Genomic DNA, 17,033 nt, shown 5'->3' on the forward strand with positions numbered 1-17,033 from the left:
GAGAACCGTGGGTGGTTTTTTTTTCCATGATGGTAATGGAATCGAATAGCTTTAGGTCTCGCTTGGTGATTCTTTCTGAATAACTACTCAGGCCTGGGCATTCATTATATTTTGCAATCAATTCATACTTACATATGTGTTTGTGCAAATGCGGGTAATCTGAAGTCGATTTGCCATTTCGCAAAAAAAAAATGCATTCGTCCGTTGCCCAGTTTTGTCGTCGTCGTCGTCTTCTTCCCATGAAACTGTTGTCAGTTATGGGTATTTGAACTAACGTTTGTAATGCTTCAGTTGGCAAATATTATTTAACATTTTTACTAATGAAATAACTGAATTAACTGCTGAACAAAAAGCAATCCAATGGTCTTGCAACTCGAGGGCCAACAGAAGAGAAGCACAGAAGCAGAAATACAAAGAAACAAAAAAACAAAATAAAATAAAATAACATGAAAAGAGCTACTAAAAAATATATGTGGCATATAAAAAACATTTTAGTTAAGCTGTCTTCGCCACTTGGGCAAGAGTCCGCTCAAAATAAACTAAAAAGCTCCAACGCCGATTTTTGGTTAGAGCTACTTTTTTTTCATGTTTTTTTTTCCCCCTTTAATAAACGAAAGATCTATAAGAATAATAAATACATTTTTGTATGATGATATATCAAGTGAGTTACATAGATATCATCGATAGATAGAAGCGTTAGTTTTAAAGACTTATATTTATGGTACATAAATACTGCTGCTTGAGCGGGTAGCTCTATGTGTTAGGTACAGGTACACTTACTTGTTCTACATATCTAGCATGTAATGTGGTGTAGATGGGCCATGGTACACTACGACTTCGTATTTGCTCTACACACTCTGTGTAGTGTAGGAACGCGGCGCAGCACTATCAAAAGAAAGAATTTTAGTTGCCTTTGTAATGTGATGAAACTACATTCAAGTGGAATCGATGAAACATTGTGTATTTAAAGCTGCATATTATATTTGTCGATGTTTTGAAACACAAACAACCGGGAGATCGATCATTTGTGGCCGAGCGGCCGGTCAACTTCCGCCTGATGTGGCGCCAACTAATCTTTCACTTTTCCTCAATCAATTAATTTTTTCTTAGCAAGATCGGTTAGCGACATTACTACGTAAAAGTGGACAAACTATTAAAACTGAAAATCTCTGGGAGGACGCTCTAGCGCGTGGACAACCAACATCACCATCCCCGCCTTCATAAAGGAGCATAATAAAATCGATTCAAATGCAAGGAAGCCCCTTGTAAGACCATGGTACGCATGACGAGACTTCGTAATCTATATGAAGAAAATATAAAAAAATAGCTGCATGGATTCGGTGCAAGCAAGGGACTGCATTGATACCTCATTGCGTAACATCCGAGGATATATGTACTGTATGTATACATGCATATAATGATGAAGTAGAACAACAAACTGAACAAATAAGCGTGGCACATCCAAAATACATATTCCGCACACAGACTAACACTCTTAATTTTCAGGACACATTACAGATGATGAAAACATAAATTTATTAAATAATATAATTTAATAATAATCCAAGGAACGACAAAAAGGAGCATTCATACATTCAAATAGTAATCCACGAAACGGAAAAAAATCAAATCAAAAAATAACAGAGGATAAATTGAAAATCAGCTGTACTATTTATCTTTTACAACAAGAAAGACCCCACCAGCACAGGTTACTCCAAGAAACCCAATTTGGTACGTGCAGAGCTCCATATGTCAAATAGTACTCGAACGTATCTTCCTGCCATCTGGCCCTCTTTCGTGGGTTTTGTCACTGTGTACCTCGTACCCGTATCAGTATGTTTATTTTGTCTTTCACAATTGCAACACAACACACACAACGTGTGCCTTTTTTTTTTGGCGTAAATGTCATTGAATTCGGTCAGATGTTTTCGTCAGTGAATTTGCACGCATATTTTTGTAAAAAAAAAACTACAAGCAAATCGAAAATCAATTTGTGCAGTCAAATTACATACATATGTATGCGTTCTTGGGAAAACGTATTTTCCCGATCGATTTTGTTTTACATTTTAAATGCCTTTTTGGATCATTTATAAGCTAGCCGTGCTCCACCTGTATAACCATTCAATTCTACAGAGACCCTCATACTTTAAGGCTAAAAGCTATTTTTCTTAGAAACTCTTTGCAAATTCAATTTGAATTCCAGAAACAATTCCTCAAAGTCGAACTACGTCTAACTGCATCCTCAACTACCAACGGCGCATGGTCGCGCAAGATCATACTTGTTTAATCAGAGCTTTTACTCTCTCTCAATGTACCTACTCTCTGTGGAAAGCTCGGATTCTGGTCCAAGAGAGATGTTATCGAGAGCATAAAGTTTACAGTGGAGATTTCGTACAGGGAAAAGTGATAATGGCCTCGGTCCCTCACTCACTCTCTACCTTGCTCACTCCCTCTCTCACAGTCGTGGGGTCGTTTTGGCAGAGAAAATAATGTGTTGGCCACGTCCACGAATGCAGAAATAACAAAAACAACAATGAAAACTATGCGCAGCACCTACTCACCGTCTCTCAGCCTCTCTGCTGCTGCGAAATGGAGAGAGCGGGAGGGAGCTGTGTCTGTGAGCGGAGTCTGAGCGTGCTTGTGCATGCATGTGTGTGTGAGTGTACAGGTAAGCAAATTCAAGGTGTACTCAGATAAGGTGAGGCAGATGGGCATGTCTCTCCTGGAGAAGGCGGTTAAACTTGGCCTCTTTTGATAAAATACCAGGAATGCCTCACTGTATTAATAAATAAAAAAAAACTCATATTTATAAGATAACTCGATAGCTCCATTTTTCAACGCTAACTCTATCCCAATTCTATCTCAAAAGTGAATTGCAAAAATTAATACAGCCAGTGAAACAAACACTCGAAATTGATCTAATCAATTCTAAAATTGCAATTCAATTGAAGGAAGAGGAAAAAACATGTTAAAGTTGCCCACACCTGTATGAGAATACACCCTGAATAAACGTTTTTTAAATGGGCGGAGTGAGGGGGTTTCGTCTCGCTCTTTCTTTAAGCGCTCGATCGGACCGAGACGGCGTGGTAGTGAGAATTATTTTTAGTCTATTTTCAACATTTGCTGCGTACAGTTGCAACCGATCATTCAGCCGATTCACAAGTATTTTTGTTTTGTTTGTGTTCTCTTTCGGCTTCTGCTCGTTTTGGGCCTCTACTTTCTGGCCTAAAAGAAAACGCGCACTGAGATAGTTCGGCATTCGTTTGTTGTCAATCGGGTACGAATTGCTCTTTTAAAGTTTTGAATTTTTGTTGTTGTTTTTGCATTACATTGTAGCATGTACATATTTATGTGTGTATTGGTGGTTATGCGGTGATTGCTCTGAGAGTAGAACCTTTAAGTTTACAGGATTCCCCAGAGTAACACTTCAATTGCTATTTCTGTTTTTGTTTGTGATTAAAAGTATATTTATAAAAAGTGTTTACTTTTCGTGTTGTAATCAATCGTCTCCCAGTCGTATTTTGTTTAGTAAATAAAGTAATCAAGTGGACCACAATAATAATAAACAATAGTTATAATTACAAAGAAATTCTACACTGGAATTCTTCTTTAAACAGTATACAAATTTGCATATAAACTTCTCTAAAAACCAGCAACGACCTTTAAATAGATCAAAAAGCAAAGTTTGGCAATCACAGACATTTTGATTGTAAAAATACGAATGGGATGGGTTAGGGTAGGGGTAATAATCGTATATCAGTCGCTGGTCGAGAAACGGAAGCATGTTCAGCGGCCCAGAACCGACTCTATAATTTTGAAATTCTTTCAGCTTGACAAACATCACAAGTCCCACAGTCCCACCAGAGTCCCCCCGACAGTAGGCCCGTTCTCTGGAATTTGTGAATAGTAATTGTCTTGTCTCTCTCTCTCTCTCTCTTGGACGTTTGCTTTTTGTATTCGCTTAGATGCATGACCGTGTTGTGGCTAACACGTATAGGTATGGGTGCATGTGCATCTGTGTGTTTGCGTGTGTGTGTGTGTGTGTGAGGCATCAACAAGTTTAGAAACGGGCTTTGGGCCCTGTCGAGGCCTCTGTAAGCGGCGGCAGGGGAAAAAGTTCACAGTTGAGGCGATTTCATGGACTAGGGCTTGGAATAACAATTAACCATGGACTCACTCTCTCTCTCTATCTCTCTCTTTCTCTCTCTCTATATATATATATATATATATATCTCTCTGATCGCTGCAGGGAATGCAGCCAAGATATGGCTGGCCTAGTACATAGTACACCTTACACTGCCACTGGCTGCGGAGTCGTCCCGAATCGCTTGAAGCATTCGCGCTGCAGATAAAAACGAAGAATATGAACGCCTAGAAGGAAGAGTCTATAGCCCCGTCCATCCAACCAGCTTAAGCTTAATTCTAGCAATGCAATCGCAACAAGTCCGTCCAATAAGCACCTATGACAATCTGGGTGCCGCTGCCCATGTGGCACCAAGCAACAAGCAGCACCAGCAGCAGCTCCACAGAGCTGGAGAAAGTCCCAAGCAGCCGGAGAGAGCCACCACCAGAGGTGTGAGTGAACAGCTGCTGTCCAACGGCATGTCGCAGCCGCAGACGGAGCTGGAGCCCGAGGAGGAGCTGAATGGCAGCGGTACCAGCCACAGCATAGCCGCCGTTAAGGCGGCCCTCAACGATGCCAAATCGAAATTCTTTGGCATCAACAACTACGATGAATATGAGTCAGCCGTCCAGCCAACACAGATGCCAATGCCAGTAGTCAAAGCCCATTCACAACAGCCGACCATTAAGCCGGAACCAAAGTATCAGAACGTCCCACAGCGCCCGAAGCCACAACCCAATGAGCTTCCGGCTACAATCATCGAGCCAGTGGCAATGCCACCAGTGTCAGTCAGCAGTCCGGTGGACAGATCCCTGCGTTATGCCACAACCTATGAACAAATACCCCTGAGTGACTTGGATGCCCCGCAGCCGTCGCAGGTGAGTGTTAGTATCCCCTTTTGCCATCTCTCTCATAGATCGCTGATGTCTCTAATATATTTGCTCTCTGGTGTCTCTTTACAGGCTGTCTACATGAGCACTACGGTGCCGCAGAATATAAAAGGCATGAAGATCGCTGGACGACATACGCCGACCCGAAATAGTCTGAGACACAGCCGCATGATAGTTGTGAATCACAAGAACCATGACAGTATGTACCCGATCACCATCTCTGGCTTTAAATACTTTTATTTGACAATGTGTGGGCGTGCTGTTGTTTTTCTTTTTTTTATGTATCTGCAGGTCTACAGGCGGCATATTCCAAGCACATTCGAAATCTGAATATTTCTCGGCAGCTTTTGATAATGCAATTAGCTGTGGGATTGCTGATAGTCGGACTGGCCATTTGGATACTGCTGCTGGAGCCAAACGCTTCCATTCTGATCAATCCGTATCTGAGTGGCCTATCTGTAAGTCTTCCAAATCCACTGATCACTTTAGGCTTCTCCATTAAGCTGGTGTTGCCCATTTTCCTATTCGATTAGCTGTTGCTGGCCAGTATTGCGGGCCTGATACTACTGAGACGGGATCACCGGACACAGGGGCATAGGGCGCCCAATAGCTGCTACAAAGTTCTGCTGGCCGAATCCTACGTGTTCTCCGCCTTGGCTTTGGTCTTTTGCTGCCTGGCGCTGGTCTGTGCGGCCATTGAGTTTGCTGAGCTGGCATCAGCTGTGGACGGTGCCTGCGGACCGGCCACCAGTTCTCTTTTAAGCTATCACAATTGCACCTGCCTGACGTCTGGCGATGATGTGGTCGCTGATGGCAGCAGTTCCCCGAACGAGTAAGTACACTCCGATCTCTACGGAAATGGCGATTTGTATGGGAATCCACCTTTGCAGCAACAGCAGCAGCAGCTTCGAGGAATGCAGTGCATTTCGCGGTGAATGGAAGTATCTGCTGGCCTTCTCCATGGCTCTCAATGCCCTGGGCATTGTTGCAACATTCTTATACATAACGCTATTTATTTGTTGCCACCGCAACAGGAAGCACTTTTACACGTCTGTCTAAAGGAGGGCCAGGTTCCTCCAGTCCATTACTTGCATTACTTGAATTCTTGCTTTTAAATTAAAAATAAATTATTTACAAACAAAGCAAAAGAGCAAATCGTCACGTGCAACGGAGAAGGTACAGATGTAGGAGAAAGTCATTTCCATACGCGTGGATTACGAATAATGCACTGCCTGCGTGTTTGGTTTTTGAGGCCACTTCCCGCTTTCACTTTCGTTATAGAACTTTCAATATCGAACTTCCCCTATGCTTGAGGGCATAGAACGTGTCGTGAATTTTGTAAAAGTAAATTAATGAATGTAATATAATGAGCGACCTGAGACCCACATAAGGATTCTGCAATAGCGAATGCCAGAAGATTGCAAGAACGAGATGCATTTCGTGTGCATGACATGGGTAGAATATTTGTAGGCAAACTTTTGAAGCTCATCCACAAACGTTACATCATAGGCAACATACTTCTTGACCTATGAATTTTTTGTTACAACATTTAGAACACCTTTTCGCTTCATATTCGCGTGAAGTTAATTGTATGGCTTTCATTTTTGCTCAATTATCTGGTCATGCAATGTATTTTGAAGCCAGGCATTTCGATTGAAATTACTATAATAATACTTTTGCTGTGGCATTGGAAGATTATAGTACACGACCTAATTGCCATGTGGTGTGTGGCATGCGGACAGATAATCGTAGAATATGATTGATTGTCAATGGTGTTTTGTGGGATTTATAAACATAATAATTTCAGTGGTCAGTGCTCACAATTTGTCACAGATAGAACAGAGAGAACACTCCAATAGATGGATCCAATAGATCATGTAAAATGTCATTCTAAATAAAAAGAAGATAAGAAAAGGACACTACATACCCTCAACTTAGAATCCAGTGACTCCACCGGGTTTGCGAAAGTCCGAGTTTACCATAATGGTGCCATTCTTTTGGGTTATGCCGCATATCACAGAGCCACGATTCAGATAGCGTTCACAAACATGTCCCCTTGATTCCAGGCTCTTTACATAGCCATCCAGCAGCCCGTACTCGTACAACAGGACATTGGGCAGCATCTGGTGGTGGATGCGACTGGCATCAATGGCATATTTAATGCTCGTCTGCTGCCATAGTATCCGCACAAGAAGCGGAACTAGAGATGAAATGATTTTCGTGCCACCGGCGGCACCCACAACCAGTCGCACCTTCCCCGTCGACCGCTCCGTGACAATGAGCGGGCTCATGGAGGACATGGGCCGGGTGGAGGGTGTCACCCTGTTCTTGCCAGGGACAAAGGGTAGCTCAAAGTAGTTCCGCAGCTGCTTGATGGAGAAGTCGGACATTTCATTGTTGAAAAGCACACCAGTACGCTGTCCTGTGCGTCCGCTGCCGAAGCTGAATCGATGGACATGCATTATTTAGGAGTACGCCAAAAGCCACGTAGACTTACTAGAAATTGATGGTGCTGGTAACCGAAACGGCATCGTTGTCATGCAGCACCGATGTGTGGGCCGTACCGTGCTCCTCTCGCACACGTATCTCCGCCGGCGCCCCGTACGACCGGGGGCTGTTGAACGTCATCGAATCATCGATTTCTTCCGCCATGTTGGCGGACACCTTGGAGCTGGTCATGCTTTGCAGTAGCTGCAACAGAGAGGAATGGAATGAATGGATTCGAAAGAGACAGCTAGTGGGCGAGAGACTCACCTGCTCATCGGCCTCCTCGTCTAGTTGCCATCGCTTGACAAAGCCAAATTTCATGGCCTCAATCATTCGATGCACCTCCAGGGGCCCCATTTCGTTGGTGCGTGCAAAATCCCTGCGAAAATTTCGCAATATGCTCATTATAAGACCCAGGACGTGTCCACTGCCTGGCAAGGGAGTCAAATGCAAATCGTACTCGTCCAGAGGCATCACCAGCGACTCGGTTATTTTAGCATCGGCGCGATTCAGGTCCTCCTTGCTTATAACACTGCCCATGTCCTTCAAGTCGGCCAGTAGATCCTCGGACAGTGATCCGTTGTAGAAGCTGTAGGGCCCCTCCGCGGCTAGGCGCTCATAGGTGCGGCACAATTGGGCAGGAGGCTGAATGAAATGGCCAATGGGCCAAAAGTCATCAGTTTTGGAATCGATGAACATTTGCCGCAGCAGACGATCTCCTTTGATCATTTCTCGGTTGAGGGCAAGGGCATCATATTGATGCTTGTACAGGCGATATCCGCTGTGGCACAGTCCCAGCGTTGGCTGCACCAGCTCCGACCAGGGCAGCCTGCCGAATCGCTGATGGGCCAGGGCATAGCCAGCCAGCTCGGTGGGCACCGCAATCGACCAGCTGGACTGCTTGAACTCCTGTTCATTCCGGAAGATGGAGAAGTTCTCGGCACGTAGGGACATTGGAGATATTTCGCGGGCACAAATGCTGTAGGATTTTCGCTCTTCGTGTATATAAATTTTCATCAACATGCCACCGCCAAGGCCCATGCTTTGCATGCCGATGAGACCATTGCAGAGCAGAGCAGAGAGTGCGGCATCCACAACGCTACCGCCATCTTCCAGGGCCTTTCTGGCCATGAGGCCGCAGACATCGTTGTCGGTGCAGATGCCAGCCCGCGGGAACTCGTGCAGCGGTGAATGGGAGGGCGGCAGAGGATACTCTGGATTCTGTGGCTTTCTGTTTACTTTTTGTGGAGCTGCGTGGGCGAAAGTATAAGCGAGAATTGTCACATATTGAATGCAAGTAGTGTCACTGGACAACTCACCATCCTTCTCCAGAAGCCTGTACAGATATATTGCAATCAGGATACCTACTATCAGAGATATGAAGCTGCCGACTGATATGCTTATATACATTTCCAATTATTCGGTTTTAGTTCCTTGTAATATTATCCCGCATCCTTTTCCAAGTGACCGCGAACTTATCGATCAAATATTCGGCCTGACCCTAAGAGATATACCGATGCACCGTAAGTAAACATTGAACTCAATTTACGACCTCAAAATATCCCAAGGAGTATATAATATACCGAACACGGCCAGGGTGTAATATGATATTATCCTTGCAATTCAAAACCAGGTGTCTGGGCACAAGGAGGTTTGTCCATCTTCGCCATCAAGCGCATGGTGTGTAACCTAGAGAGGGTGTCATATCTGATTGGTATCGATATTTTAGGTTCGATGTTAGGTTCGATCTGCCCTCATGAACCAAAATGTGAAACAAAATCAGATAAAAAAATCCAAGAACGAAGACTTAAATAAGCAGACTAAATACATATCCGCTCTCCACTGGGAGTAATAACCTCGTTTTTTCTCAATTAATTTGAATTCAACTTCGATGTTTTTTGAGTCAGCTGTTTCAAACGGGCTGCAATGCAAACATCGATAGTAGCAACCCGATAGTACAATCGTTGCTGAGGCAACAAGTAGTTGGCTGATAAAATATATATATCGCCTCGACACATTAAGTACACGCAACGTGCCGCGTCGGACGTCGGGTATACAGATACTTAAAGTAATTAAAACGGTTTGCATATTAAAAAAGCTGATTTTGTACGGTTTTCTTCTGCCAGCTAAGCTCAGTTGTTGTGTGGTTTCCCTAATATATAAGTTGTGCTGTATCCGAATGGGGAGAGTGAGAAAAAAAGAGAAAGAGAGAGAGCAGTCAGTCGGTGGTCTGTAAATGTTTTAAACAAACTCAAAGATCGTGCACACCTTATAATCCCCCCGCCACCATCCCATGCATACATATTTATGTACATATGTGCATACATATGTACAAATGTACTAAGAAAGACATATCGTACGACGACTTGAAGAGGGCGGCATTCGTTTGTGTCTTTATCTTTGCCTCCTCCCAATGCACACATGTACACCCACCCATCTGTTGATTTGCGACCTTGCAACGAAATAATTACTATTTAAAATGTTGTGATAGTACCAATGCGATTCCCATTTGATAATAGTAGCTCTCTCTACCGCTGACTAGACATCTGCCTACCGAGTATGTACACCATGCACGAGATGTGGGTGAAATAGTGCTGAGCAAGTCGCTTAGAATGTAAGATGATTCATCTTGAGTGTGTGTGTGTGGTAGGGCACATCTCCCTCCCCACTCTCCCGTTCTTACTATTGCGAAATAGAACACATGAAACACATTCTTGCCTTGATAATGGGATTACTCATGCAAATTGTAGCTAAGTATTTCCAGCCATTACAGGTAAATGCCAAGGTATGCCCACGAAAACCACCTGTATGGAGAGGTACACGTGTCCAGTGCACATTTCTATGAAACTTTCACTTTGGCCATTTGCTTGCATTCCCCTGTAAGTGTCTGAGAGGTGTTTACGTGTCGCCAATACGCATGAGCCGTAAATAAGGCTCCCCCTATACATGGCTTGGGAATATTTGCTTGCAAAGCTTTGCAGTTGGTCCTAATGAGGGGAATCACATGTGAAACCCAAACCCAAACCCAAACGCAAGCATCAATGACAGAAACTTTACAACAAGCGGGGAAATCACATGCGTCACTTCCAAAGCAAAGAGCAAAAGATTTGGAGTACGAGAAGAATGTTAATTATGATTAAACTATGACTAATCATGTGGTTCATTCTGTGAGTGACGTCAGCTCTTGATATACAACAATATTTAAATGTGATTTTATGAGGGCTGCTCTCTCCACATTGTTCGCTTAACAAACACAATTAATTGTGGATTTAATTGGTTAACCACGATATCACTCTGTTAAGTTAAACCGGGAAGTTCATTCGCCAATCGGTGACCCTTGCTGACCCAAAAAAGCTGCTGATTATTTATATTATGTATATTGCACATAAACAAAACAAATTGAGAGTGTTTTTGCGGAGTAAACAAAACTGAAAGTGAATTTAATTTAGCAGATTCATCGATCGTATCGCTTTCAGAAGTATAATTAATAGAGTAATAGTTATGCTGCTTTTGGCATTAGACAAATTGTAAATTTTTTTTTAAATTATTATTTGCGACTCTTAATCGCGACTTCAAATGCCCCTAATCAATGTTTAGTTGTGGTTTACAATTAAGTAATTTCGCTGCCTTTATCAAATACATACAATACAATACAAAAAACATTTGAAGCCACAAGGTTCTTATACTTTCAAGCTGTAAAGATGCCGAATATGTGTAGATAGCTGTACATAAGTATGTGGTATATAGTAAACAGTAATATATGCTCCCAGTTGCGTATGCTTCCCCCCGTGACAACTGTACAAATAGGAGAACAAAACTTTAACGAATTCTGCCTCTGCTTATTTGCTCTGTTAGTTAAATATTTTCCACATTGAAATAAACCCTAGAGCTTTTTGCATTTTACCTTTTTCCAGTACTTGAATCTCACACACAGGAACATCATCTAGAAATCTCCCTCATAATGTATCCCTTTGTAAGTAGCAAAATCCCTTTTACCTATTAGAAGTTAAACTTTGTTTTATTATCATCTTAGCTTTACTGTAACACACAAGTTTTGGCACGTCAAGCTAACATTTTTGAACACTTTATAAACGCACATTGTAAATACAAGTTTTTTCCCATGTAATTCGAACAAACTAAATATAATATAAATTAAATTTGCATATAATTTGCATATGGAGAAAGTTCCTTTATGCTTTATAGATGATTCGCACTCACACAGGTATCATTTCGCTTATGGGACATTTTAAAATCGTTTAACGTCCGCTTAGAGCATGCCTTGACTTGATTACTGTCGTTAAATATTATTTATTATAATAATTAGTTTTCTCAGCCTAAAGCACACACGGAGTGTGAGAACCCAAACACTTTCATTATTCCAAATTATTGATAAGATCTCGAAACCAAAAAATAGATTGGTACAAAATCTGCAGAAACTGGTTTGAAATTTGAAAATGTCTTTGGTGAGCGTTTTGCTGCTGTGGTTAATTATCAATTGTGAATATTTTGGCCTTTTTAGGGTTCCGGAATGCCTTATTCATCGCATCCTACTACTACCACTAATGAGCCACCAACAAATGCGCCACCCTTTGGAGCTGGTTGGGTGCCACCGATGCAGCAGAATTCACCATACTCCTCCTCGCCATACCCACCACAGCCAAGCCACCACCACCACCAGCACCAGCACCAGCACCAGCACCAGCACCATCCCCATGCACAGCCACCGCCGCAGCAGGGTTATCCACCCAGTCAGCCTGGTGGCTATCCACCCTATCCATCGATGTCAGCACCCTATCCGTCAGCATCGACAGCCTCACCGTATCCACCCCAAAACCCCTATCCAATGACACAATCGCATCCTTCCCAATCCCATAACATTCATCACCCGCATGGGGGGGCTGCTGCTGCTGCTGCTGCTCCGTATCCAGGTGCTCAACCAGCCACCAATTCCCCCTATCCCACTGGCAGTGGATTCACTCCAGCCATGACAGCCGGATACGATGCTGGGCATGGTCATGGTCATGGCCAATGGCAGGGTCAATGGCAGGGGCATGGGCATGGGCATGGGCATGGGCATGAGCATGCGAATGGGCATGGGCATGGTCAGGTGCACGCGCATCGGTCACCCACAGCTCACAAAGAGGTTTGTCATCAATCAAGCTGATCCACCACCAAAGCACCATCCAAAAACTGCATTCCCTTTCTTCTCGTTCTACTTGCATTTCCATTCACATTCATTCATAGGAGCATAAAGCTTAAGAGTTTATTTGATGATTATCCTTTCTAAACGCTCTTGCAGGGAACCCCAACTTTATTCCCTGCACAAGGCTTTGATCCTGTGAAGGATGCCCACGACTTGCGCAAGGCCATGAAGGGCTTTGGCACGGATGAGAATGTGCTCATCAATATCATTTGCCGGCGCACAAACGAACAGCGCCAGGAGATCGAGCGCCAGTATAAGACCCATTTTGGAAAGGATCTGATCGAGGACATCAAGTCGGAGACGAGCGGAAACTTTGAGAAGCTTCTCGTGGGCCTGCTCCGGCCAATTGTCGACTATTACTGTGCAGAGCTAAACGATGCCATGGCTGGCATCGGCACGGACGAAGAGGTGCTCATCGAGATCCTCTGCACGCTATCCAACATGGAGATATACACCATCAAAAACCAGTACTTACGCTGTAAGTTAGCAGCATGCAATCAACTGATAGAATATAAAAACACATCTCCCTTGGCATTCCAGTGTACGGCGCACATCTGGAGTCCGAACTGAAGTCGGAGACATCGGGCAACTTCAAGCGTCTGCTTACGTCCCTCTGCACGGCGGCACGCGATGAGAGCGGTCGCATTGATCCCAATCAGGCCAAGGATGATGCCAGGGAGCTGCTTAAAGCCGGCGAACTGCGCGTGGGCACCGACGAGAGCATGTTCAACATGATACTGTGCCAAAGGAACTACGGACAATTGAAAATGGTAAGGCCTGGCCGGGCAATTCGAATAGTTCCGAATAGTCATTGAATAGCGTTTTATTCTTTGTAGATATTCCAAGAGTATGAGGGCATGACCGGCCACTCGCTGGAGAAGGCCATCAAGAAGGAGTTCTCTGGTGACATTATGGAAGGACTCATCGCCATCTATCGCTGTGTGACCAACAAGGCCGAGTACTTTGCCTCACGTTTGCACAAGGCAATGGCTGGCATCGGGACCAACGATACCCAGCTGATTCGTGTCATCATTACGCGCTGCGAGGTAGACAGCAAATGGGTGTGTTTCATATTTTAGAACTTGTCTAAAGGAAGTCCTTTTATTTCAGATCGATATGGCAGACATTAAAGTGGCATTTGAGCGCTTGTATGGCAAGTCTCTGAAGAGCTGGATCAAGGTAAGCGACTATTAAGTCATTTGTGTGTTAAATGGAACCCAAAATGTTTTTTGTTTTTTGTTTTTATGTTACAGGGCGACACTTCTGGCCATTATAAGCATGCCCTTTATGCCCTGGTTGGGGAGCAGCGCTCATCTTAAGCTTATTCCTATTAATAATTAATTAAAAAAGGATTCAATCTTATTCGAATATGTAATCTCTTTTTCCTATGTATTTTACAATAACTTGCATAAACACATTCATACGTAACGAACACACACGCCCAGGGAGATGGACAATGATGAAGACCAATGTTTTGTAGACTCTAAGTGCTCACAGATATTACCTGAATTGTCAATTTGTTATAAACACTTTCTTAAGAAGACAAATATTTTATTGGTTCTCCAATCCACTCACAACACACTGCATACATAAATGCATACATTCAAGAGCCACATATTGCTCCTTAAATTGTACAATCAACAAACAAGAAACTACCCAGTGGAAGTACATAGATTAGATTTACTTTATCGAACTGTGCCTCAAAAGTGTAACTCAATTGCCTATGCCTGAAGCATTTAAAACCCTTTCGAAAACATACACCGAAATATTCTAGATTCTAGATTCTAGATTAAAGAAGTGCATTTTGAATCGTTAAAACTGTATAAATACACACCCACCATACGTACATTTATTGTATTTGAAAATGGTTTACAACAACAAACAAAGGCTCTCAAATTAATAAATTATTACAGATGTTGTTCTCTCTCCATGAAGTTGGGTGTCGAGTGATCAAAATCGAAATCTCTTTCAGTATCGCTTGGCAAGCCGAATACTTTTTATTTCATGATGCGAACCTCGATAAACATGGAATCGTTGCGCAAATAATTGCGACTGGTGATGACCTTGTGGGGTATGTGAAAGTACTGATTGCTCTGGATGAAGTCGTCGCTCTTCTTGCGCACGAAAATTGTCTTTACATAGTCCTGGGCCTCCAGCAGATTCGAGCATTGATCCCGGATGACGACCTCGGCCTGCAGGCGGCAGGGCCACGCCAGCAATGGATCGTATTCTCCGGATAGAACATTGAGACATGCAATCAGATTACGACCCTTCCATGTGCCCTTGCCATTCAGATAGATATCCAGCTGTGAGTGCAAAAGGCAAAATAAATCTCACATCTCACGTATCCAAAAATGAGACTCACTCTTAGGGCATAGCCAAATGCCTTATTGGAGAACATGGCGGAGTGCAGTATGGTATCATACTGCTTGGCCTCGTCCAGCTTCTTGGAGTAGTCCTTAATGCGAAAGATCAGATGACCTGCAAGCAAGCAAACATTCGGTATACATATTTGTGCCGCTGGTTGCGCTGTAGTTACCTCTTATATTCTGTACGCTGGCGATGCGCTGTTGCATGGCCATTTGGTTCTCCAGATCGGACAGATTCTGCATGGTCTGATGCAGGGATCGATCCAGATCCTGCACCACAGTCTGCAGCTTATCGCAACGCTCCTCCGTTTCGCAGACAATGTTCTTGACATTCTTCACCTCGTAGTCCAGGGTGGCCTGCTTATTGGTGGCATAGTCGCTGGTGCCCAGCTTGGTTTTGATATCCTCATTGATTTGCTGCAGGAACTCCTCAATGCGAAAGAACTTGTCCCTAAGGCAGATAGAGATACCTTAAGCTTGATGTTGAGAGACTCTCGTGAATGGTTCGCCAGCACTCACCGATTCAGTCTTTCGTTTTCGAAGATCAGCTCTTCGAGCTTGAGGATGTTGTCGTTCAGCTGGTTCTGGTGGAAGGTCACATCGATGGACAGCTGATTCACCAGCTTCTGCGCCTCATCCAATTTGATCTCGACTTGGTCCTTCAAAGACTACACCACCGATGAGAGAGAACACTTAGCACATCAAAATCTATCGACAATGGTGGATCGATGGGCGAGAGAGAGAGAGAGAGAAAGGGCGACCCACCTGAGTGATGTTGCAGCAGTATTGAAAGTCAATTTGATTTTGCTCTGCGGCATAGGCCCGCTGGGAGGCCTCCTCCTCCAGCTGCCGACGCAGACCGCCCAGGGTGTCGTCGGTGCCACGGGTCCAGTCCTCGACCACTTGGTTCTGCTTGCGTATGTTGCCCACATCGGTGATCAGATGCAAGCGCTGGCGTATCTCCTCATTGAGCACCGAGCGTATGGTGCTGATGTCCTGCTCGAGCACCTGCAGCCGATGATCGGACTGCTGGTCCAGCCTATCCATGCTGACGCTCAGGCGCTGGTTGTGCAGATTCTTGGACCGCGGGCACTCCTTCAAATGTGAGCGCATGCGAATGCGCGGTATGAACACCTGACAGCTATTCGGGCACTCCTCCAACACCTGACCGCAGTGTATTAGATGTTCCTGTGACAGACAGAAACCGAGGGATGGTCAGCCATAGATCGGAGATCAAGGCTAATGCTAAGTACTCACCGTAAATGTCTGTGCATCGAACCATTCATTGCAGAACAGGCACGAGGATTTCTCATACTTGACAATTGTTGTGGATTTGGGTTGGTTCTGGCTCTGGCTCTGGCTCTGATTCTGTGTCTGGTTGCCCGCTAGATGGTCTTCTTCCCTCGCCAATGCCTTGTTCAGCGACATAATATGAAATCCGAATATGTTAAAGAATAAATTAATGCGCTGTGCGACGAGAAACCGCCCTAAACTAAACTAAATTCCGTGTTCAAAAAAATATGTGATTATGAATTTCTTTTGCCCCAAAGTATGACTATGACACACACACACAGACACACAGACACACAGATATATGCAAGTGTGTGTATAGGCCGTGAAACACTACTGATAGCACCACATGAGAACATTTGATTTGGGAATACAATCGAATTATATATATATATTTATTGACCATTGCATGGACTAACCCAGCGAACTCTCCGCCTGCTCTCCATAAAACGCTGCTAACCAACCAATCGGTGATCTCGCTCTCACTCTTTAGCAACGTACTCCAGCGGCCAACATGTTGTGGCGAATGAGCCAGCTATGCCCCCCCATTGTGTATATGGCATGAATTTCTCAGTATCTTCATTGTCGCACCTGTAACGTCTGTGTGTGTGTGTGTACCAGTCTGCGAGAGATATCATTATCAATGAAAATGGCTTCACAATCAGGGGTTT

General features: G+C 43.9%; 4 protein-coding genes across 10 annotated transcripts in view; 2 read left to right on the forward strand and 2 right to left on the reverse strand.

The window, feature by feature from the left end:
* LOC117590350 (sushi, von Willebrand factor type A, EGF and pentraxin domain-containing protein 1) overlaps window positions 1-9,153 on the reverse strand; it is a 22,196-nt gene extending 13,043 nt beyond the window's left edge. The window contains exons 1-5 of one of the 2 annotated variants that reach the window (XR_004574286.1): window positions 8,820-9,151; window positions 7,768-8,750; window positions 7,511-7,704; window positions 6,941-7,455; window positions 781-885 (exon numbers count right to left, since the gene is read on the reverse strand). The gene's annotated coding sequence lies outside the window, so the exon portion shown is untranslated. Of the gene's footprint in view, window positions 1-780; window positions 886-6,940; window positions 7,456-7,510; window positions 7,705-7,767 lie in introns of both variants that reach the window. The other variant, XR_004574285.1, reaches the window with a different exon arrangement.
* The window catches only part of LOC117590361 (TNF receptor-associated factor 3), a 24,825-nt gene extending 7,920 nt beyond the window's left edge, over window positions 1-16,905 (reverse strand). Inside the window, exons 1-7 of one of the 2 annotated variants that reach the window (XM_034282902.1) lie at window positions 16,782-16,905; window positions 16,330-16,485; window positions 15,838-16,260; window positions 15,592-15,740; window positions 15,243-15,523; window positions 15,069-15,184; window positions 14,692-15,009 (exon numbers count right to left, since the gene is read on the reverse strand). In XM_034282902.1, the coding sequence (XP_034138793.1) occupies window positions 14,701-15,009; window positions 15,069-15,184; window positions 15,243-15,523; window positions 15,592-15,740; window positions 15,838-16,260; window positions 16,330-16,485; window positions 16,782-16,808 (1,461 nt within the window). In that variant the 5' untranslated portion in view covers window positions 16,809-16,905 and the 3' untranslated portion in view covers window positions 14,692-14,700. Of the gene's footprint in view, window positions 1-14,526; window positions 15,010-15,068; window positions 15,185-15,242; window positions 15,524-15,591; window positions 15,741-15,837; window positions 16,261-16,329; window positions 16,486-16,781 lie in introns of those variants that run through there. The other variant, XM_034282903.1, reaches the window with a different exon arrangement.
* LOC117590362 lies at window positions 3,118-6,161 on the forward strand. 2 transcript variants are annotated; one of them, XM_034282905.1, is made up of 6 exons: window positions 3,118-3,277; window positions 4,250-5,007; window positions 5,086-5,212; window positions 5,305-5,471; window positions 5,547-5,845; window positions 5,904-6,161. In XM_034282905.1, exons 2-6 carry the CDS (start codon window positions 4,429-4,431, stop codon window positions 6,070-6,072), a joined length of 1,341 nt encoding a protein of 446 aa, XP_034138796.1. In that variant the 5' UTR covers window positions 3,118-3,277; window positions 4,250-4,428; the 3' UTR covers window positions 6,073-6,161. The 2 variants fall into 2 exon arrangements, with proteins under 2 accessions (XP_034138796.1, XP_034138797.1); XM_034282906.1 differs by having other exon boundaries at window positions 3,119-3,277; window positions 4,250-5,001.
* Window positions 9,470-14,480, forward strand: LOC117590359 (annexin B11). Of its 4 annotated transcripts, XM_034282900.1 has the most exons (9): window positions 9,470-9,568; window positions 11,415-11,473; window positions 12,020-12,557; window positions 12,588-12,643; window positions 12,800-13,181; window positions 13,244-13,473; window positions 13,540-13,749; window positions 13,814-13,882; window positions 13,957-14,480. In XM_034282900.1, exons 2-9 carry the CDS (start codon window positions 11,462-11,464, stop codon window positions 14,020-14,022), a joined length of 1,563 nt encoding a protein of 520 aa, XP_034138791.1. In that variant the 5' UTR covers window positions 9,470-9,568; window positions 11,415-11,461; the 3' UTR covers window positions 14,023-14,480. The 4 variants fall into 4 exon arrangements, with proteins under 4 accessions (XP_034138791.1, XP_034138789.1, XP_034138792.1 ...); XM_034282898.1 differs by having other exon boundaries at window positions 12,020-12,643; XM_034282901.1 differs by lacking the exons at window positions 12,020-12,557; window positions 12,588-12,643.
* Window positions 16,906-17,033: the final 128 nt, after the last annotated feature.

This window comes from Drosophila guanche, unplaced genomic scaffold (genome assembly GCF_900245975.1).
Source record: "Drosophila guanche unplaced genomic scaffold, DGUA_6, whole genome shotgun sequence".
Lineage (NCBI taxonomy): Eukaryota > Metazoa > Arthropoda > Insecta > Diptera > Drosophilidae > Drosophila > Drosophila guanche.